Source organism: Tachyglossus aculeatus, chromosome 22, assembly GCF_015852505.1.
Source record: "Tachyglossus aculeatus isolate mTacAcu1 chromosome 22, mTacAcu1.pri, whole genome shotgun sequence".
Taxonomy (NCBI): domain Eukaryota; kingdom Metazoa; phylum Chordata; class Mammalia; order Monotremata; family Tachyglossidae; genus Tachyglossus; species Tachyglossus aculeatus.
The window spans coordinates 50,141,681-50,163,104 of record NC_052087.1 but is presented as its reverse complement, the minus strand read 5'-3'; the positions used below and the strand labels follow the sequence as shown (position 1 = coordinate 50,163,104).

General features: G+C 54.8%; 1 protein-coding gene across 3 annotated transcripts; it reads left to right on the top strand.

Annotated features, from left to right (window-relative positions):
- Nucleotides 1-1,407: 1,407 nt before the first annotated feature.
- On the top strand, nucleotides 1,408-20,878 carry KLC2 (kinesin light chain 2). Of its 3 annotated transcripts, none has more exons than XM_038764456.1 (16): nucleotides 1,408-1,467; nucleotides 3,172-3,538; nucleotides 3,770-4,000; nucleotides 8,408-8,477; nucleotides 12,881-13,103; nucleotides 13,230-13,317; nucleotides 13,871-13,972; nucleotides 14,105-14,278; nucleotides 15,001-15,100; nucleotides 15,294-15,343; nucleotides 15,454-15,521; nucleotides 15,622-15,703; nucleotides 15,776-15,949; nucleotides 17,128-17,252; nucleotides 19,567-19,624; nucleotides 20,699-20,878. In XM_038764456.1, the coding sequence occupies exons 2-16, from the start codon at nucleotides 3,296-3,298 to the stop codon at nucleotides 20,780-20,782; spliced, it is 1,872 nt and encodes a 623-aa protein (XP_038620384.1). In that variant the 5' UTR covers nucleotides 1,408-1,467; nucleotides 3,172-3,295; the 3' UTR covers nucleotides 20,783-20,878. The 3 variants fall into 3 exon arrangements, with proteins under 3 accessions (XP_038620384.1, XP_038620382.1, XP_038620383.1); XM_038764454.1 differs by having other exon boundaries at nucleotides 15,595-15,703; XM_038764455.1 differs by lacking the exon at nucleotides 1,408-1,467 and adding an exon at nucleotides 2,987-3,028 and having other exon boundaries at nucleotides 15,595-15,703.
- Nucleotides 20,879-21,424: the final 546 nt, after the last annotated feature.

The window sequence follows — 21,424 nt, the reverse complement described above, 5'->3', positions numbered from 1 at the left end:
ACCTCCCCAGCACTTAGAACAGTGCTTTGCACATAGTAAGCACTTCATAAATGCCATCATCATTATTATTATTATTAGAATGGTGCTTTGCATATAGTAAGCGCTTAACAAATACCATTATTATTATTATTAAATCCCGGCTCCACCACTTGTCAGCTGTGTGACTTTGGGCAAGTCACTTCACTTCTCTGGGCCTCAGTTCCCTCATCTGTCAAATGGGGATGAAGACTGTGAGCCCCCCGTGGGACAACCTCATCACCTTGTAACCTACCCCAGCGCTTAGAATGGTGCTTTGCACATAGTAAGCGCTTAATAAATGCCATCATTTTATTATTATTAGAACGGTGCCTTGCACATAGTAAGCACTTAATAAATACCATTATTATTATTACTATTGTTGTTGTTATTAAATCCCGGCTCCACCACTTGTCAGCTGTGCGACTTTGGGCAAGTCACTTCACTTCTCTGGGCCTCAGTTCCCTCATCTGTCAAATGGAGATGAAGACTGTGTGCCTCCCGTGGGGCAACCTCATCACCTTGCAACCTCCCCAGCGCTTAGAACGGTGCTTTGCACATAGTAAGTGCTTCATAAATGCCATTATTATTATTATTATTATTATTATTAAATCCCGGATCCACCAATTGTCAGCTGTGTGACTTTGGGCCAGTCACTTCGCTTCTCTGGGCCTCAGTTCCCTCATCTGTCAAATGGGGATGAAGACTGGGAGCCCCCCGTCCTGATCACCTTGTAACCCCCTCCACCAGCGCTTAGAACGGTGCCTGGCACATAATAATAATAATAATAATAATAATAATAATAATGTTGGCATTTGTTAAGTACTTACTATGTGCAAAGCACTGTTCTAAGCACTGGGGAGGTTACAAGGTGATCAGGTTGTCCCGCGGGGGGCTCACAGTCATCATCCCCATTTTACAGATGAGGGAACTGAGGGTCCGAGAAGTGAAGTGACTTGCCCAAGGTCACACAGCAGACGTGGAGGAGTCAGGATTCGAACCCATGACCTCTGACTCCAAAGCCCGGGCTCTTTCCACTGAGCCACGCTGCTTCTCATAGTAAGCTTCATAACCTAGTAAGCGCTTCATAAATGCCATCATCGTTATTATCATTATTCGAAAGCGCTCAATAAATCCGATTGAATGAATGAATGAATGAATGAAGAGTGAATATGATCATCCCCTTTAAGGGCCCTCCCTCAGAAAAAGCGTCCTCCGACGGTTTGGTAGGGAGGCGGCCTCCCCTTTAAGGGAGCGCGGAGGCTTCTGGGAGCGGACTGTTGCTCTGCCGCTGCCGCTGCGGCCACTGGTCCCGCGGCTACTGGTTCCACTGGGGCTGCTGGGACGGACGGAGGGAGGGAGGGAGGGAGGCAGGGAGGGAGGGAGGGAGGCAGGGAGGGATGGAGGCGGCGGCGGCGGGTCCTCGGGGCCGCCGGGCTCGCTGAGGCGGAGGTACCGGCGGGGGGTCCGGAGGGAGGGAGGGTCGCCCCCGGGGTCCGGAGGAGGAGAGGGAGGAGAAAGGCCGCGCCCCCTGGAGGTCGGAGGTCGGGGGTCGGCGGGGGGCGCTGGGGGGCCGGTGGGGGGCGGCGGTAGGGGGGCGGTGTGTCCGGCAGGGGGGGCCCGAACCGCATTGCGTCTCCCGGGCCTCCGGACGGCGAGGCGCGCCCCCTGCAGGCCCGCGGGGGCACGGACGGACCACCCACGGACCGACCCCGGCCCACCTCCCTCCTCTCCCCTCTCCCCCCCCCCCCGTCCTCTCTTCCCTCCCTTTCCTCCTCCCCCTTCTCCCCCCTTCTCCCTCCCCCCTACTCTCCCCCTTCTCCCCCCTTCTCTCCCCTCTCCTCTCTCCGTTCCCCCCTCCCCTACACTCCCCCCTTCTCCCTCCTCTCCCATCTCTTCCTACTCTCCCCCTTCTCCTCTCCCCTACTCTCCCCCCTCCTCCCTCCCCCCCTCTCTCCCCCCCTCCTCCCTCCCCCCTCTCTCCTCCCCTCCCTCCCCCCCTCTCTCCTCCCCTCCCTTCCCTCTCCTCTCCTCCCTCTCCCCCCTCTCCCCTCCCTCCCTCCCCCTCTGTCCTCTTTTCCCTCCCTCCCTCCCCCCTCTCCCCCCTCCCCTCCCTCCCTCCCCCCTCTCCCCCCTCCCCTCCCTCCCTCCCCCTGTCCTCTTTCCCCTCCCCCCTCTCCCCTCCCTCCCTCCCCCTCTGTCCTCTTTCCCCTCCCCCCCTCCCCCCTCTCCCCTCCCTCCCTCCCTCCCCCTCTCTCCCCCCCTCCCCCCTCTCCCCTCCCTCCTCCCTCCCCTCTCCCCCCTCCCTCTCCCTCCTCCCTCCCCCTCTCCCCTCCCTCGCCCTCTCCCCCCTCATTCATTCATTCAACCGTATTGATTGAGCGCTTACTGTGTGCGGAGCACTGGACTGAGCGCTTGGGAAGTCCAAGTCGGCAACATCCCTACCCAACAGCGGGTTCACAGTCTATCAGGGGGAGACAGGCAACAAAACATGTAGACAGGTGTCAGAAGGTGCCTCCCTTAGAAAGGATCACTGAAAAGGACACAGATTCCCTCCCTCCCCCCCCCCCCCCCGCTTCCCTCCTCCTCCCCCTCCTCCTCATTCATTCATTCATCCATTCATTCAATCGTCTTTACTGCCCACTTCTTGTGTGCGGAGCACTGGACTGAGCGCTTGGGAAGTCCAAGTCGGCAACATCCCTACCCAACAGCAGGTTCACAGTCTATCAGGGGGAGACAGACAACAAAACATGTAGACAGGTGTCAGAAGGTGCCTCCCTTAGAAAGGATCACTGAAAAGGACACAGATTCCCTCCCTCCCCCCCCCCCCCCGCTTCCCTCCTCCTCCCCCTCCTCCTCCTCTCATTCATTCATCCATTCATTCAATCGTCTTTACTGCCCACTTCTTGTGCGCAGAGCAGTGGACTGAGCGCTTGGGAAAAGTACAGTTCGGCACCAGAGGGAGAGCGGTCCCTACCCAACAACGGGCTCACAGTCTAGCAGGGGGAGATAGGTAGGCAGCAAAACAGAACAAGTGGACAGGGGTCAATACCATCAAAATATAGAATTATAGATCTATATACGCGCATCATTAATAAAGTTAATTCTCTCCTTCCTTCCCCTTCCCATCGCCTTCCTCCCCCCTCGGCCCACCAGAGACTACTGAGAGAGCAGCGGTCCGCCGTCCATCTCCGCAGCCCGACGCCTCCCTGCCCGCTCCGGACCACCACCTCGGCGTCCCCCAGGCCCCGGCCCCGTCGTCCGCCAGTCCCGTCCGGCCATGGCCACCGTGGTGATCCCCCGGGAGGAGAAGCTGAGCCAGGATGAGATCGTGCTGGGCACCAAGGCGGTGATCCAGGGCCTGGAGACCCTGCGCGGGGAGCACCGGGCCCTGCTGGCCTCCCTGCTGGACGGCGTGGCCGGCCGGGAGCCCGACGGGGGCCCGGAGCCCGCCGCTCAGGAGCGCTCCGGCCTCCTACGCCGATCCCTGGAGGCCATAGAGCTGGGGCTCGGGGAAGCCCAGGTAATCCATCGATCGATCAATCGTATTGATTGAGCGCCTACTGTGTGCGGAGCACTGGACTAAGCGCTTGGGAAGTCCAAGCTGGCGACATATCGAGACGGTCCCTACCCGACAGCGGGCTCGCGGTCTAGAAGGGGGAGGTAACGGGGGGGGACCCCCGGGGACACCGAGCCCCGTCCCTTCCTGGGCTGAGCTGGACCCCCTCGCCCTCCGTCCCGGGGCCCCTCTTAGGTGATCCTGGCCCTGTCGGGCCACCTGGGCGCGGTGGAGTCGGAGAAGCAGAAGCTGCGGGCGCAGGTGCGTCGCCTGGTGCAGGAGAACCAGTGGCTGCGGGAGGAGCTGGCCGGGACGCAGCAGAAGCTGCAGCGCAGCGAGCAGGCCGTGGCCCAGCTGGAGGAGGAGAAGCAGCACCTCCTCTTCATGAGCCAGATCCGAAAGCTGGACGACGACGGGTCCCCCACCGTGAGCCAGGCCCCACGCTGGACGGACGGACGGGCGGACGGGGGGGCGTGGGGACGGATAATAATAATAATGGCATTTATTAAGCGCTTACTATGTGCCAAGCACCGTTCTAAGCGCTGGGGAGGTTACAAGGTCATCAATCAATCATCTTTATTGAGCGCTTACTATGTGCAAAGCACCGTTCTAAGCACTGGGGAGGTTACAAGGTGATCAGTCAATCGTATTTATTGAGCGCTTACTATGTGCAAAGCACCGTTCTAAGCACTGGGGAGGTTACAAGGTGATCAATCAATCGTATTTATTGAGCGCTTACTATGTGCAAAGCACCGTTCTAAGCGCTGGGGAGGTTACAAGGTGATCAATCAATCGTATTTATTGAGCGCTTACTATGTGCAAAGCACCGTTCTAAGCGCTGGGGAGGTTACAAGGTAACCAATCAATCATCTTTATTGAGCACTTACTATGTGCCAAGCACCGTTCTAAGCACTGGGGAGGTTACAAGGTAATCAATAGTATTTATTGAGCACTTACTATGTGCCAAGCACCGTTCTAAGCACTGGGGAGGTTACAAGGTAATCAGTCGTATTTATTGAGTGCTTACTATGTGCAAAGCACCGTTCTAAGCGCTGGGGAGGTTACAAGGTGATCAATCAATCAATCGTATTTGTTGAGCGCTTACTGTGTGCAGAGCACTGGACTAAGCGCTTGGGATGTACAAGTCGGCAGCACATAGAGACAGTCCCTACCCAACAGCAGGCTCACAGTCTAGAAGGGGGAGACAGAGAAGGAAACCAAGCATACTAACAAAATAAAATAAATAGAATAGATATGTACAAGTAAGATAAATAAATAGAGTAGTAAATATGTACATACATATATACAGGTGATCAAGTTGTCCCACGGTGGGAGGCTCACAGTCTTCATCCCCATTTTACAGATGAGGGAACTGAGGCCCGGAGAAGTGCCCAAAGTCACCCAGCTGACAAGTGGCGGGGCCGGGATTCGAACCCACGACCCCTGACTCCAAAGCCCGGGCTCTTTCCGCTGGGCCCCGCTGCTTCTCAGTGCTTGTCCGGGGGCCCGGAGGGGACGGGGGGGGCTTCGTGGTTAGATGGACCAGGCCGGATTCCTCAATCAATCAATCAATCGATCATATTTATTGAGCGCTTACTGTGTGCAGATCACTGTACTAAGCGCTTGGGAAGTCCAAGCTGGCAACATATAGAGACGGTCCCTACCCAACAGTGGGCTCGCAGTCTAGACCGTGAGCTTGGCCGCCAGTGTGGGACGTGTCCGGGCCGGGCTGCGGGGTGGAGCTTCATGGTACGCGGCGCACCGTGAGTGACCTTGGGCGAATTCATTCAGCCATTCAATCGTATTTATTGAGCGCTTACCGTGTGCAGAGCACTGTACTAAGCGCTTGGGAAGTCCAAGTTGGCAACATATAGAGACGGTCCCTACCCAACAGCGGGCTCAAATCACTTCTCTGGGCGTCGTTTCCCTCATCTGTAAAATGGGGATGAAGAAGAATAATAATGGTAGTATTTGTTAAGCGCTCCCCATGCGCTAAGCGCTGGGCGGATCGCCGGGGGTGGAGGCTCGTGGTAAAGCAAGGCTGAAGGCGGGTGGATCTTCCCCCGGGGAGAGCCCCACCGTCCTTTAACATCATCATCAATCGTATTTATTGAGCGCTTACTATGTGCAGAGCACTGTACTAAGCGCTTGGGAAGTACAAATTGGCAACATATAGAGACAGTCCCTACCCAACAGTGGGCTCACAGTCTAAAAGATAACATATACTGTACTCTCCCAAGCGCCTAGTTCAGTGCTCTGCACACAGTAAGTGCTCAATAAAACCAATAATTGATTGATTTCCATGATCTCCCCCAGCCCCACCGTCATCTTCCATGACCACCCCCAGCCCGCCGTCCTTTTCCATATACCGTGCTCTCCCAAGCGCTCAGTATAGTGCTCTGCACAGTAAGTGCTCGTTCATTCATTCAGTCGTATTTATTGAGCGCTTACTCTGTGCAGAGCACTGTACTAAACACTTGGGAAGTACAAGTCGGCAACACAGTTGCTCAGTAACGACCAACGGTTGATTGGAAAGAGCCCGGGCTTTGGAGTCAGAGGTCATGGGTTCAAATTCCGGCTCCACCAGTTGTCAGCTGTGGGACTTTGGGCAAGTTGCTTCTCTGGGCCTCAGTGACCTCATCTGTAAAATGGGGGTGAAGACTGTGAGCCCCCCGTGGGACAACCTGATCACCTCGTAACCTCCCCCGCGCTTAGAACAGTGCTTTGTACATAGTAAGCGCTTAATAGACACCGTCATTATTATTATTATCGATTTCCATGACCACCCCCAGCCCACCATACTGTACCCTCATCATCATCATCATCATCAATCGTATTTATTGAGCGCTTACTGTGTGCAGAGCACTGTACTAAGCGCTTGGGAAGTGCAAATTGGCAACATATAGAGACAGTCCCTACCCAACAGTGGGCTCACGGTCTAAAAGGGGGAGACAGAGAACAAAATCAATCAATCGTATTTATTGAGCGCTTACTATGTGCAGATCACTGTACTAAGCACTTGGGAAGTACAGATTGGCAACACATAGAGACAGTCCCTACCCAACAGTGGGCTCACAGTCTAAAAGGGGGAGACAGAGAACAGAAGCAAACATACCGACAAAATAAAATAAATAGAATAGATAGGTACCAGTAAAATAAATAAATAGAGTAATATAAATAGAGTAATAATAAATAAATAGAGTAATACCCTCCCAAGCACTTAGTAAAGTGTTCTGCACACAGTAAGCACTCAGTAAATACCAGTGAATGATTGATTTCCATAACTGATTTCCATGACCACCCCCAGCCCACCATACTGTACCTCCCAAGCACTTAGTGAAGCGTTCTGCACACAGTAAGCACTCAGTAAATACCAGTGAATGATTGATTTCCATAACCACCCCAGCCCACCGTCCTTTTCCACCTACTGTACCCTCCCAAGCGCGTAGTACAGTGTTCTGCACACAGTAAGCACTCAGTAATTACCAGTGATAGATTGATCTCCATGACCGTCCCCAGCCTCAGTGGCCTCAGTGTGCAGAGCACTGTACTAAGCGCTTGGGATGAGGCCTCAGTGACCTCATCTGTAAAATGGGGGTGAAGACTGTGAGCCCCCCGTGGGACAACCTGATCACCTTGTAACCTCCCCCGCGCTTAGAACGGTGCTTTGTACATAGTGAGCGCTTAATAGATGCCGTCATCATTATTATTATTGATTTCCATGACCACCCCCAGCCCACCATACTGTACCCTCCCAAGCACTTCGTGAAGTGTTCCGCACACAGTAAGCACTCAGTAAATACCAGTGAATGATTGATTTCCATAACCACCCCTGCCCACCGTCCTTTTCCATATACTTTTCCCAGACTGAGCCCCTTCCTTCCTCTTCCCCTCGTCCCCCTCTCCATCCCCCCATCTTACCTCCGTCCCTTCTCCACAGCACATGTATATATGTTTGTACATATTTATTACTCTATTTTACTTGTACATATCTATTCTATTTATTTTATTTTGTTAGTATGTTTGGTTTTGTTCTCTGTCTCCCCCTTTTAGACTGGGAGCCCGCTGTTGGGTAGGGACTGTCTCTATATGTTGCCAACTTGTACTTCCCAAGCGCTTAGTACAGTGCTCTGCACATAGTAAGCGCTCAATAAATACAATTGATGATGATGATATACTGTACTCTCCCAAGCGCGTAGTACAGTGTTCTGCACACAGTAAGCGCTCAGTAGTTACCAGTGATAGATTGATTTCCATGACCGTCCCCAGCCCACCGTCCTTTTCCGCATGTTCTCCCAAGCGTTTAGCGCCGTGCTCTGAGCCCAGTAAGTGTTCAGAAAATAGTCATCATCATCCTCAATCGTATTTATTGAGCGCTTACTATGTGCAGAGCACTGGACTAAGCGCTTGGGAAGTACAAATGGGCAACATATAGAGACAGTCCCTACCCAACAGTGGGCTCACAGTCTAAAAGGGGGAGACAGAGAACAAAACCAGTCAGGATTGATTTCCATGACAACCCCCACCGTCCTTTTCCGTGTCCATCCCCAGCCCCACCGTCCTCCAAGTCTCCCGGGGTGGAGGTCAGCTGGTGGCAGCCCCTCTCTGGTCCGCCAAACCTGCCCAGGAATTCCCCGCCACCTTCTCGCCGTTCAATTCACGCCTCCAACGGGCCCCCGGGAGTCTTTGCCCCGCGGCCTGGCCGGCGCGGACCCCCTCCCTCCCGCGAGGGCCCTGATTTGTACTTCCCAAGTGCTTCGTACAGTGCTCTGCACATAGTAAGCGCTCAATAAATACGATTGATGATGACCGTGCGTCCCCTTTGCCCCGTAGGAGGAGAAGGGGGACGTGTCGAAGGACTCCCTGGATGACCTGTTCCCTAACGAGGACGAGCAGAGCCCAGGTAAGGAGGCCGGGAGGGCGAGCTCTCTCTCCGTTGGGTCCGTATGTTGCCAACTTGTACTTCCCAAGCGCTTAGTCCAGTGCTCTGCACACAGTAAGCGCTCAATAAATACGATTGATTGATTGATTGATTGGGACCCGGCCGGGCTTGGGACGGGAGGGGAAGCCGGGACCTCACCGTACCTCGTTCTCGCCTGTCCCGCCATCGACCCCCGGCCCACGTCATCCCCCGGGCCTGGAATGGCCTCCCTCTGCCCCTCCGCCAAGCTAGCTCTCTTCCTCCCTTCAAGGCCCTGCTGAGAGCTCACCTCCTCCAGGAGGCCTTCCCAGACTGAGCCCCCTCCTTCCTCCCCCTCTCCATCCCCCCCGCCTTACCTCCTTCCCTTCCCCACAGCACCTGTATAGATGTATATATGTTTGTACATATTTATTACTCTATTTATTCTACTTGTACATATCTATTCTATTTATTTTATTTTGTTAGTATGTTTGGTTTTGTTCTCTGTCTCCCCCTTTTAGACTGTGAGCCCACTGTTGGGTAGGGACTGTCTCTATATGTTGCCAATTTGTACTTCCCAAGCGCTTAGTCCAGTGCTCTGCACACAGTAAGCGCTCAATAAATACGATTGATGATGACCTCCGGCCTGGGAGACCGGGGTCGGTTTGGGGCGGGCGAACGAAGGCGTCTCGGTTCCCGCAGAGAGGCAGCGTGGCCCAGCGGAAAGAGCCGGGCTTGGGAATTGGGAAACACGGGTTCTCGTCCCGCTGTGCCTCTTAACGATGGCATTTATTATTATTATTAATAATAATAATAATAATAATAATGATGGCGTTTGTTAAGCGCTTACTATGTGCAAAGCACTGCTCCAAGCGCTGGGGTTTGGGGGGATGCAGTGTGATCAAGTTGTCCCACGTGGGGCTCACAGTCTTAATCCCCATTTTTACAGATGAGGGAACTGAGGCTCAGAGAAGTTAAGCGACTTGCCCCAGGTCCCACAGCAGATTTGTGGTGGAACCGGGATTCGAACCCATGACCGCTGACTCCAAAGCCCGGGCTCTTTCCACTGAGCCACGCTGCTTCTCTGTTAAGTGCTTACTACGTGCAGAGCACTGTTCTAAGCACTGGGGAGATTACAGGGTGATCAGGTTTTCCCATAGTGGGCTCACAGTCAATCCGGGATTAGAACCCATGACCTCTGACTCCCAAACCCAGGCTCTTTCCATTAAGCCACACTGTATATATGTTTGTGCAGATTTATTACTCTATTAATTTTACTTGTACATATTTACTCTGTTGCCAACTTGTACTTCCCAAGCGCCTAGTCCAGTGCTCTGCACACAGTAAGCGCTCAATAAATACGATTGAGTGAATGAATGAATGAATCCCCATTTTACCGAGGAGGGAACTGAGGCCCAGAGAAGTTAAGCGACTAGCCCAAAGTCACACAGCTCACAAGTGGCGGAGCCAGGATTTGAACCCATGACCATTGACTCCAAAGCCCAGGCTCTTTCTACTGAGCCACACTGTATATATGTTTGTGCAGATTTATTACTCTGTTAATTTTACTTGTACATATTTGCTCTGTTGCCAACTTGTACTTCCCAAGCGCTTAGTCCAGTGCTCTGCACACAGTAAGCGCTCAATAAATACGATTGAATGAATGAATGAATGAATCCCCATTTTACCGAGGAGGGAACTGAGGCCCAGAGAAGAAGCGACTTGCCCAAAGTCACACAGCTCACAACTGGCGGAGCCAGGATTTGAACCCATGACCATTGAACTCCAAAGCCCAGGCTCTTTTCACTGAGCCACGCTGCTTCTCTAAACTTCTCTTTAAAGAAGCTTCTCTTGACTGCTGTGGGTCCTTGGGCAAAGCCCATGGCTCAGTGGAAGGAGCCCGGGCTTTGGAGTCAGAGATCATGGGTTCGAATCCCGGCTCCGCCAACTGTCAGCTGGGTGACTTTGGGCAAGTCACTTCACTTCTCTGGGCCTCAGTTACCTCATCTGTAAAATGGGGATGAACACTGTAAGCCCCCCCGTGGGACAACCTGATCACCTTGTAACTTCTTCAGCGCGTAGAACAGTGCTTTGCACATAGTAAGCGCTTAATAAATGCCATTATTATTATTATTAACTCAGTTAACATCTCTGGGCCTCTGTTTCCTCATCTGTCCAATGGGGACGAAATACGCGTTCTCCCTCCTGCTTAGACTGTGAGCCCCAGATGGGGCAGGGACTTTGCACTACCCGATTATCTTCTATCAGTCAATTGCTGGTATTTATTGAGTACTTTCATTCAATCGTATTTATTGAGCGCTTACTGTGTGCCGAGCACTGTACTAAGCGCTTGGGAGGTACAAGTTGGCAACATATAGAGACGGTCCCTGCCCAAAAGAGGGCTCACAGTCTAGAAGGGGGAGACAGAGAACAAAACCAAACATATTAACAAAATAAGTAGAATAAATATGTGCCCCTCTCCATCCCCCCATCTTACCTCCTTCCCTTCCCCACAGCACCTGTATATATGTATATATGTTTGTACATATTTGTTACTCTATTTATTTTACTTGTACATATCTATTCTATTTATTTTATTTTGTTAGTATGTTTGGTTTTGTTCTCTGTCTCCCCCTTTTAGACTGTGAGCCCACTGTTGGGTAGGGACTGTCTCTATATGTTGCCAATTCGTACTTCCCAAGCGCTTAGTACAGTGCTCTGCACATAGTAAGCGCTCAATAAATACGATTGATTGATTGATATGAAGAGGGAAGGCGTGGCAGGCCAGAAGCAGGATATGGTCGAGAGGTCAGCAGCGTGATGATGATAATGATGATAATAATAATAATATAATAATAATGGCATTTATTAAGCGCTATGTGCCAAGCACTGTTCTAAGTGCTGGGGAGGTTACAGTGTGATCAGGTTGTCCCACAGGGGGCTCACAGTCTTCATCCCCATTTTAAAGATGAGGTAACTGAGGCACAGAGAAGTGAAGAGACTTGCCCAAAGTCACCCAGCTGACGAGTGGCGGAGCGGAATTTGAACCCGTGATCTCTGACTCCAAAGCCCGGGCTCTTTCCACTGAGCCACGCTGTGATAGACGAGATGGAGGCACTGGGGGGTGGGGAAGGGGGACAGACCCAAGTGCATGGGTGACACAGAAGGCAGGGAGAGCGACTGAGAGGAAGCGAGGGCTCAATCAGGGAAGGCCTCGTGGAGGGGAGATGATTTTAGTGGGGCGTTTGAAGATGGGGACGGTGGTGGTCTGCGAAATCATCATCATCATCAATCGTATTTATTGAGCGCTTACTATGTGCAGAGCACTGTACTAAGCGCTTGGGAAGTACAAATTGGCAACATCTAGAGACAGTCCCTACCCAACAGTGGGCTCACAGTCTAAAAGGGGGAGAGAGAGAACAAAACCAAACATACTAACAAAATAAAATAAATGTGTGCAGAGCACTGTACTGAGCGCTTGGGAGAGTCCAGGACTTGGGAGAGTTGGTAGACACGTTTCCTGCCCTCAAGAAGCTTAGAGTCAGGCCCGGGAGGCAGACGTGAAAATAGACCACGTCTAAGGGAAGCGGCAGAGGATAAGGATCAATCAATCAATCAATCAATCAATCGTATTTATTGAGCGCTTACTGTGTGCCGAGCACTGTACTAAGCGCTTGGGAAGTTGGGAAGTACAAGTTGGCAACACGTAGAAACAGTCCCTACCCAACAGTGGGCTCACAGTCTAGAAGGGGGAGACAGACAACAAAACCAAACATACTAACAAAATAAAATGAATAGAATAGATATGTGCAAGTAAGATAAATAGAGTAATAAATCTGTACAAACATATATACATATATACAGGTGCTGTGGGGAAGGGAAGGAGGTGAGATGGGGGGATGGAGAGGGGGACGAGGGGGAGAGGAAGGAAGGGGCTGAGTGTGGGAAGGCCTCCTGGAGGAGGTGAGCTCTCAGTAGGGCCTCGAAGGGAGGAAGAGAGCGAGCTTGGCGGATGGGCAGAGGAAGGGCATTCCAGGCCTGGGGGAGGACGGGGGCCGGGGGTCGATGGCGGGACGGGCGAGAACGAGGTACGGTGAGGAGATTAGCGGCGGAGGAGCGGAGGGTACAGGGTGTAAGGATGTGGACTTAGGGCTGTGGAGTGGGGTAGGGTGTCAGAGGGTGAGGAGGGGCTTCAGGGGCCCGGCCCCAGGTGCCCAGGGGATGCAGAGGGGTCAGGCAGGGAAGGCTTCCCGGAGGAGACCCTGTGAAGTCTCTGGAGCCGCGAGCCCCGAGCTGGTCGGCGCGCTGCGGGGCCGAGGCGGGGCTCCGGCCTCGTGCGGCTCCTCGTCGGCCTGGGTTTCCCAGTCGGGGAGGCGCCCCAGCCCGACTCCCTGTCCCCCGCGCAGCCCAGGGCCCGGGCGCGGGGGACGCCGCGGCCCAGCACGGGGGCTACGAGATCCCGGCCCGCCTGCGCACGCTGCACAACCTGGTGATCCAGTACGCCTCCCAGGGCCGCTACGAGGTGGCCGTGCCGCTCTGCAAACAGGCCCTGGAGGACCTGGAGAAGACGTCCGGCCACGACCACCCAGACGTGGCCACCATGCTCAACATCCTGGCCTTGGTCTATCGGTGAGCTGGGGGGGGGGGGAGGGTGGACCCCGGCGGGGTAGGGGGGCGCGGCCGGGGGCTCCCCAGCTTGGTCGCGGGGTGGCCGGGGCGACCGGGGATAGGACAGCTGAGCGCTCCCACCCCCAGAGACCAGAACAAGTACAAAGAGGCCGCTCACCTGCTCAATGACGCTCTGGCCATTCGCGAGAAGACCCTGGGCAAGGACCACCCGGCCGTGAGTGGGGTCGGGGGCCGAGGGAGGGAGCGGGGCCTAGTGGAAAGGGCACGGCGCCCCGGGTTTTGGTCCCAGCTCGGCCCCTGGCCCGCTGTGTGACCTTGAGCGGGTCACCGAACCTCCCTGGGCTTCCGCTTCCTCATCCGTAATATCTGCGCGAGCCCCGGCGGGGACGGCGACCGGGTCCGAGGTGACTATCCCAAATCTACCCCAGCGACCGGCACGGTGATTGGCAGCTAGTGCGCACTTCATCATCAATCGTATTTATTGAGCGCTTACTATGTGCAGAGCACTGGGAAGTACAAATCGGCAACATATAGAGACAGTCCCTACCCAACAGTGGGCTCGCAGTCTAAAATAATAAATGTTATTTATTGAATACCGTCATCGTCAGCATCGTGGGTTGGTCTGGGGGGGCTGCCAGCCCCTTCCCCTCGGACACCCGTCTTTCGGGGAGACGGGGCGGGGCCCCGATCCCTCTGGGGCGGCCAAGCCAGGGGGCCGGGGGTCGCCCGTCCGTCCCCCACCTCCCCGTCCCTCCCTCCCTCCTCAGGTGGCGGCCACACTGAACAACCTGGCGGTCCTGTATGGCAAGAGAGGCAAGTACAAGGAAGCCGAACCTCTGTGCAAGCGGGCCCTGGAGATCCGGGAGAAGGTAGCCCGTCCGGCCCCGGCCCGCTGGCGGGAGCGGAGAGAGGAGGGCGGGAGCGGGAGCGGGGCACGGCCGAGCGGGAGCCGGACGCCGGAGTCTCTCTCTTTCTGTCTCTGTCTGTCTGTCTCTCGGCAGGTGCTGGGCAAGTTCCACCCGGACGTGGCAAAGCAGCTGAACAACCTGGCGCTGCTCTGCCAGAACCAGGGCAAGGCAGACGAGGTGGAATACTACTACCGGCGCGCCCTGGACATCTACCAGGCCCGGCTCGGCCCCGACGACCCCAACGTGGCCAAGACCAAGAGCAATCTGGTGCGGTTGTCGCTGGGCCCCGGCCGCGGGGGAGGCGAGGCCTGGGACACGGGGGGAAGGGGAGCACGGGGCCCCGGGGGCGGGGAGCGGCGGCCTCGGAGACGAGCCGGATTGTGGGTTCAAATCCCACCTCCGCCAGTTGTCAGAAGCAACTGAAGTGACTTCACTTCTCCGTGCCTCAGTTCCCTCATCTGTAAAACGGGGATGAAAATTGTGAGCCCCACGTGGGACAACCTGATCACCTTGTATCCCCCCAGTGCTTAGAACAGTGCTTTTGCACATAGTAAGCACTTAACAAATATTCATTCATTCATTCAATCGTATTTATTGAGCGCTTACTGTGTGCAGAGCACTGTACTAAGCGCTTGGGAAGTACAAGTTGGCAACATATAGAGACTGTCCCTACCCAACAGCGGGCTCACAGTTTAGAAGGGGGAGACAGACAACAAAACAAAACATAGTAACAAAATAAATAGAATTAATATGTACAAGTAAAATAAATAGAGTAATAAATATGTACAAACATATATACATATATACAGGTGATATACATATTACAGCGCCAGGCCCATAGGAAGCGCCTAACAAATGCCATGATGATTAGTATTAGTAATAAGTAATCACAATTATTATTACTTAAACCTTCTCTTACATCTGCAGGCAATACCATCATCATCATTATTATTATTATTATTACCCTGCCATCTCTTCCTCCTCCTCAGGCCTCCTGCTACCTGAAGCAGGGCAAGTACCAAGATGCGGAGATTCTGTACAAGGAGATCCTGACCCGGGCCCATGAGAAAGAGTTTGGCTCCGTCAACGGTGCGTGGGCCCGGGTGACCCAGGACCCCCTAAGCCGGGGACCCTGGGCAGGAGGCTGATCCCTCATTCCCGGGCCTCGAGTTCCCGCCCTCGGCACCCCCTTCGGGGAAGCGGGCTCGGGTGGGGCCCGGGCAGCGGGGAGGGCGGGGGCGGCGCGGGCACCGCTTGTATCGGTCCCATCCTTCCCCCGCAGGGGACAACAAGCCCATCTGGATGCACGCGGAGGAGAGGGAGGAGAGCAAGGTAAGGGGGTAGGGGGTGGAGGTTCCCCCCACCCGCTGCCAGGGGCCGGGCCTCGGGAGCCCTCGGCCCCGGTTGCCCCATCCCCTACCCACCCCCTGCCCTCCTGGTAGGACAGGCAAGATGACAGCACCCTCCACGGGGAATACAGCAGCTGGTACAGAGCCTCCAAGGTGGACAGGTGAGTAGGGGCGGGGCGGGGCGGGCAGGATGGGGCCGGCCCGCGCCCACCGCCCCTGTGCCCTCGCTCCCAGCCCCACGGTGAACACGACCCTGCGCAGCCTGGGGGCCCTGTATCGGCGCCAGGGCAAGATGGAGGCCGCGCACACGCTGGAGGACTGCGCCAGCCGAAGCCGCAAGCAGGTACGGGGCGGCGGGGCGGGGCGGCGGGGCCGCTCGGCTGAGACCCTGCCCGCTGACCGGGTCCCGCTCCAGGGCCTGGATGCCGCCAGCCAGACCAAGGTGGTGGAACTGCTGAACCAGGGCGGGGGGCGAGGCGAGCGGCGGGCCGGCCGCGAGGGCGCCTCCTCCTCCTCCTCCTCCTCCTCCGCGGGGCCGCGGGCCGACGCCGAGCCCGACGACGTGGGGACCCCCGCCGAGTGGGCCGGGGTGAGTGGGGCCGCGGGCGGCGGGCTCGCAATCGATCAATCGATCGTATTGATTGAGCGCTTACTGTGTGCAGAGCACTGGACTAAGCGCTTGGGAAGTACAAGTTGGCAACATCTAGGGACGGTCCCTACCCAACAGTGGGCTCACAGTCTAAAAGGGGGAGACGGAGAACAAAAGCAAACATACTAACAAAATAGAATAAATAGAATAGATATGGATATGTACAAGTAAAATAAATAGAGTAGTAAACTTGTCAGTTGTGTGACTTTGGGCAAGTTACTTGACTTCTCTGTGCCTCAGTTCCCTCATCTGTAAAATGGGGACTAAGTCTGCGAGCCCCCACGTGGGACAACCTAATCACTTCGTATCCTCCCCAGCGCCTAGAAGGGTGCTTTGCAAATAGTAAGCGCTTAATAAATGCCATTATTATTAGAGAAGCAGCGTGGCTCAGTGGAAAGAGCCCGGGCTTGGGAGTCAGAGGTCATGGGTTCAGATCCCGGCTCCTCCACTAGTCAGCTGTGTGACTTTGGGCAAGTCACTTCACTTCTCCGCGCCTCAGTTCCCTCATCTGTAAAATGAGGATGAAGACTGTGAGCCCCCCATTGGGACAACCTGATCACTTTGTAACCTCCCCAGCGCTTGGAACAGTGCTTTGCACATAGTAAGCGCTTAATAAATGCCATTATTATTATTATTATTATTAAATATGTACAAACATATATACATATATACAGGTGCTGTGGGGAAGGGAAGGAGGTAAGATGAGGGGGATGAAGGGGAGAGGAAGAAAGGGGCTGAGTGTGGGAAGGCCTCCCGGAGGAGGTGAGCTCTCAGTAGGGCCTTGAAGGGAGGAAGAGAGCCAGCTTGGCGGATGGGCAGAGGGATTGGGGGCATTCCAGGCCCGGGGGATGACGTGGGCCGGGGGTCGATGGCGGGACAGGCGAGAACGAGGCCTAACGGTGAGGAGATTAGCGGCGAGAGGAGCGGAGGACGCGGGCTGGGCTGGAGAAGGACAGAAGGGAGGTGAGGGAGGAGGGGGCCAGGGGATGGATGGATGGATGGATGGACAGCCTTGAAGTCCAGGGTGAGGAGTTTCTGCCTGAGTTTCTCGCAGAGACCCCCCACCCTGGGAGGGGGCCGGGCTGGGTCCACGGCCTCCTTCCCTCACCGACTCGTAGGACGGAAGCGGATCCCTGCGGCGCAGCGGCTCTTTCGGGAAGCTCCGGGACGCCCTGAGGCGCAGCAGCGAGATGCTGGTGAAGAAGCTACAGGGGGGCGGCCCTCAGGAGCCCCCGAACCCCCGGTGAGAGCGACAGCCCCCCCGTCCCCGGGCCCCCGCGCTCCCCCCAACCTCCCCGGATCGTTCACGGTCATCAGAGACGAGTCGTTCCGAGCCGGGCCTGGTCGATTCATTCATTCAATCGTATTTATTGAGCGCTGACTGTGTGCAGAGCACTGTACAAAGCGCTTGGGAAGTCCAAGTTGGCAACGTATAAAGACGGTCCCTACCCAAAATCAGGCTCACAGTCTGGAAGGGGGAGACAGACAACAAAACAAAACACGGAGACAGGCGTCAAAGTCGTCAGAAGAAATAGAATTAAAGCTAGACACACAGGGAGTGGGTCTGTTTGTTTCTTGTTCTACTGCGCTCTCCCAGGCCCTCAGTACAGTGCTCTGCACACAGTAAGTGCCGAATAAATGGGATCGAATGAGTGAAGCGACCATTAGATATCACTGAATGATTGAGTGGATGAACAATCCCAATGTCCGGCCCGCGCCTGTAGTAGTAGTCATCTCCACCGCCTTGCCCTGGTTCCGGCGGAGCAGCGCCAGGCTGTTCAGCTGCCCTGCCATGTTCATTCATTCAGTCGTATTTATTGAGCGCTTATTGTGTGCAGAGCACTGGACTAAGCGCTTATCCGTCTGGGTGGAACCTGCCCGGCACCTGCCGAGGGAGAGAGAGACCCTGGCATCCGGCTCCCGTCCCCTCCACCATCTCTTCTCTCTCAGCCGTCCTTGGGACCTCAGCCCCTCCCAAATTCTCACGTCCCTGCCCTCCCTATCTTGGGGCTCCTCACTCATTCAGTCAGTCGTATTTATTGAGCGCTTACTGTGTGCAGAGCACTGTACTAAGCGCTTGGAAAGTACTAAGCCCAGACTGAGCCCCCTCCTTCCTCTCCCCCTCCTCCCCCTCCCCATCCCCCCGCCTTACCTCCTTCACCTCCCCACAGCACCTGTATATATATATATATATATATATACACACATATATATATACACACATATATATATACATACACATATATGTATATATATATGTATATATATGTATATATGTATATATACATATATGTATATATATGTATATATACACACACATGTATGTATACACATATATATGCATACATATATGTATACACATATGTATGCACATATATGCATACATATATGTATATGTATACATATGTGTGTGCATATATGTGTGTATATAGGTATATACATGTGTGTATGCATATATACATGCATACACACCTCTTCCCCCACCTTCCTCTCCCCCTCGTCCCCCTCTCCATCCCCACCGTCTTACCTCCTTCCCTTCCCCACAGCACTTGTATAGATGTATATATGTTTGTACATATTTATTACTCTATTTATTTAACTTGTACATATCTATTCTATTTATTTTATTTTGTTAATATGTGTGGTTTTGTTCTCTGTCTCCCCCTTCTAGACTGTGAGCCCACTGTTGGGTAGGGACCGTCTCTATATGTTGCCAGCTTGTACTTCCCAAGCGCTTAGTGCAGTGCTCTGCACACAGTAAGCGCTTAATAAATGCGAGTGATTGATTGATATATGTGTGTGTATATATGTATATCATCATCATCATCCTGGAGGAGGTGGGCTTTCAGTAGGGCTTTGAAGGGGGGAAGTGTGCTAGTTTATTGTTTATTGTTATGTGGTCCTCTCTCAAGTGCTTAGTACAGTGCTTGGCACACAGTAAGCGTGCAATAAATCCGATTGACTGACTGAAGTCACAGGCAGAAAAGGAATCCAGAGAGACCCAGGGCCCCATCCACAGGTTCTGCGGCCCAGACTCCAAAGGCGCAGGCCACTGGCTACCTGAGAAGCAGCGGGGCTCAGGGGCAAGAGCCCGGGCTTTGGAGCCAGAGGTCATGGGTTCAGGTCCCGGCTCCGCCACTTGTCAGCTGGGTGACTTTGGGCAAGTCACTTCACTTCTCTGGGCCTCAGTTCCCTCATCTATAAAATGGGGATGAAGACTGGGAGCCCCCCGTGGGACAACCTGACCGCCTTGTATCTCCCCCGGAGCTTAGAACAGTGCTTTGCACATAGTAAGCGCTTAATAAATGCTATCATTATTATTATTACCTATCAGTCTCCAGCCACCTCTACCTTCCCTGCAGTCCTTGCTTGGACCCCGCCCTGCCTCTCTCCTCCCAACCCTTCCCCTGTCTCTTCCTTCCCACCCTCACCGCTCGCTCCTCTCCGGTCCCCTTCCCAACCCCTTCCCCGTCTCTCCTCTTCCCTCTCCTGTCTCTTCCGTCTCTTCCCACCCGTTCCCTCCTCCGCTGAGGCCTGCCCACCCATCCCTTTTTCAGGATGAAGCGGGCCAGTTCGCTCAACTTCCTCAACAAGAGCACGGAGGAGCCCGTCCAGGTCAGAGTTGGGTTTTCTCTTCCCCTCCGTCATCCCTAGCTGAGGTGGGACCCCTCTCCCCTCCGTACCCTGGGCACCTCCATCCCTCTGCCCACCCCAGGATCTCTCCCACGTCCTTCTGAGCAAAACGACTGTGTCACCACCCACCCATCACCTGCACTGCACCCTGCCCGGTCAGAGCCCTTCCGAGTGAAGCAGAGTAGCAGTGTGGCCTAGTGACGAAAGCCCGGGTCCAGTCAGAAGGACCTGAGTTCTACTCCTGACTCTCAGTGTGAGCTTGGGCAGGGCGCCTCACTTCTCCGGGCCTCGGTGCCCTCATCTATAAAATGGGGATTAAGACCGTGAGCCCCACATGGGACGGGGACTGGGTCCGACCTGGTTAGCTTGCGTCTACCCTGGCGCTTAGTAAAGTGCCTAGCGTGCTTACTGAATACTGTTTTAAAAAAAGTTTGGACCCCCAGGGCGGGCTGGGGACAAATTCAATCGTATTTAATGGGGTCCAGTCAGAAGGACCTGGGTTCTACTCCTGACTCTGCCACGTATCTGCTGTGTGACCTCGGGCAGGGTGCCTCACTTCTCCAGGCCTCGGTGCCCTCATCTATAAAATGGGGTTTAAGACCATGAGCTCCACATGGGATGGGGATTGGGTCCGACCTGGTTAGCTTGCGTCTACCCTGGCGCTTAGTAAAGTGCCTAGCGTGCTTACTGAAACCATTTTTAAAAAAGTTTGGACCCCAGGGCGGTCTGGGGACAAATTCAGTCGTATTTAATGGAATGAGCCTGGGCTTGGGAGTCATGGGTTGAAATCCCGGCTCTGCCAATTGTCAGCTGTGTGACCTCGGGTAAGTCACTGAACCTCTCTGGGCCTCAGTTACCTCATCTGTAAAATGGGGATTAAGACTGTGAGCCCCACGTGGGACAACCTGATCACCTCGTATCCTCCCCAGCGCTTAGAACAGGGCTTTGCACATAGTAAGCGCTTAACAAATGCAATTAAAAATAAAGCGGGGGGGGGGGAAGGGGGTGTTCCCCACGAGCCCCCAGCCTCAGCTCTCCCTCTCGGTTTTCCCTCAGCCTGGAACCACCAACCTGTCGGACAGCCGGACGCTCAGCTCCAGCTCCGTGGATCTCTCGCGGCGCAGCTCTCTCGTCGGCTAACGGGGAGACCCGCCCCCCGGCACCATCCCGCTGCTTGTCACATGTCGGGGGCGGAGGGGGGGCGTCCCTGTTTCTGCCCACCTCGATTCTTCCCCTCCCCACTATCGGCTGTCTCACCCAGGGCCCCCCTGTCTTTTCTGTTCGATCTCAGGGTAACCCACTCCCTCTTCTTCCACTCTCCGCCCCGTCCCCCCCTCATTTCGGGCTCAGCTTCTTGAGACCGGGCTCCTTCCGACCCCCGGCCGGCGAGCCCCGAGCAGCCCCGCTCGGCTTGTGGGGGCCGGAGCGGCCCAGGATTTCCACCCTGTTATTTATTCTCCACTTCAGGGGGCACGGGGCGGGGAAGGGGAGAGCGGAGGTGCGACGAGGGGCGTTGCAGGCCCCTGGACTCCCGCCGGAGAGAGAACGGGCAAAACCTGGGAGCCGGATGCTGGGGATGGCGGGTGCCTCCTCCCACCTCCGTGGGATTCTCGGATGAGAGGCAGGAACTGAGGTTCCCGACCCTGATAAAGGCAACAGTAACCACCTCCTCCTCCTTCCCCTCCCTCCTCCCCCCCCACCCCAGCCCCTGGCCGCTGCTTCTGTATATAGAGAGATAAGTTATTGGCCACGACCCCTCACCCGCCCTCCATCCCACTGTCG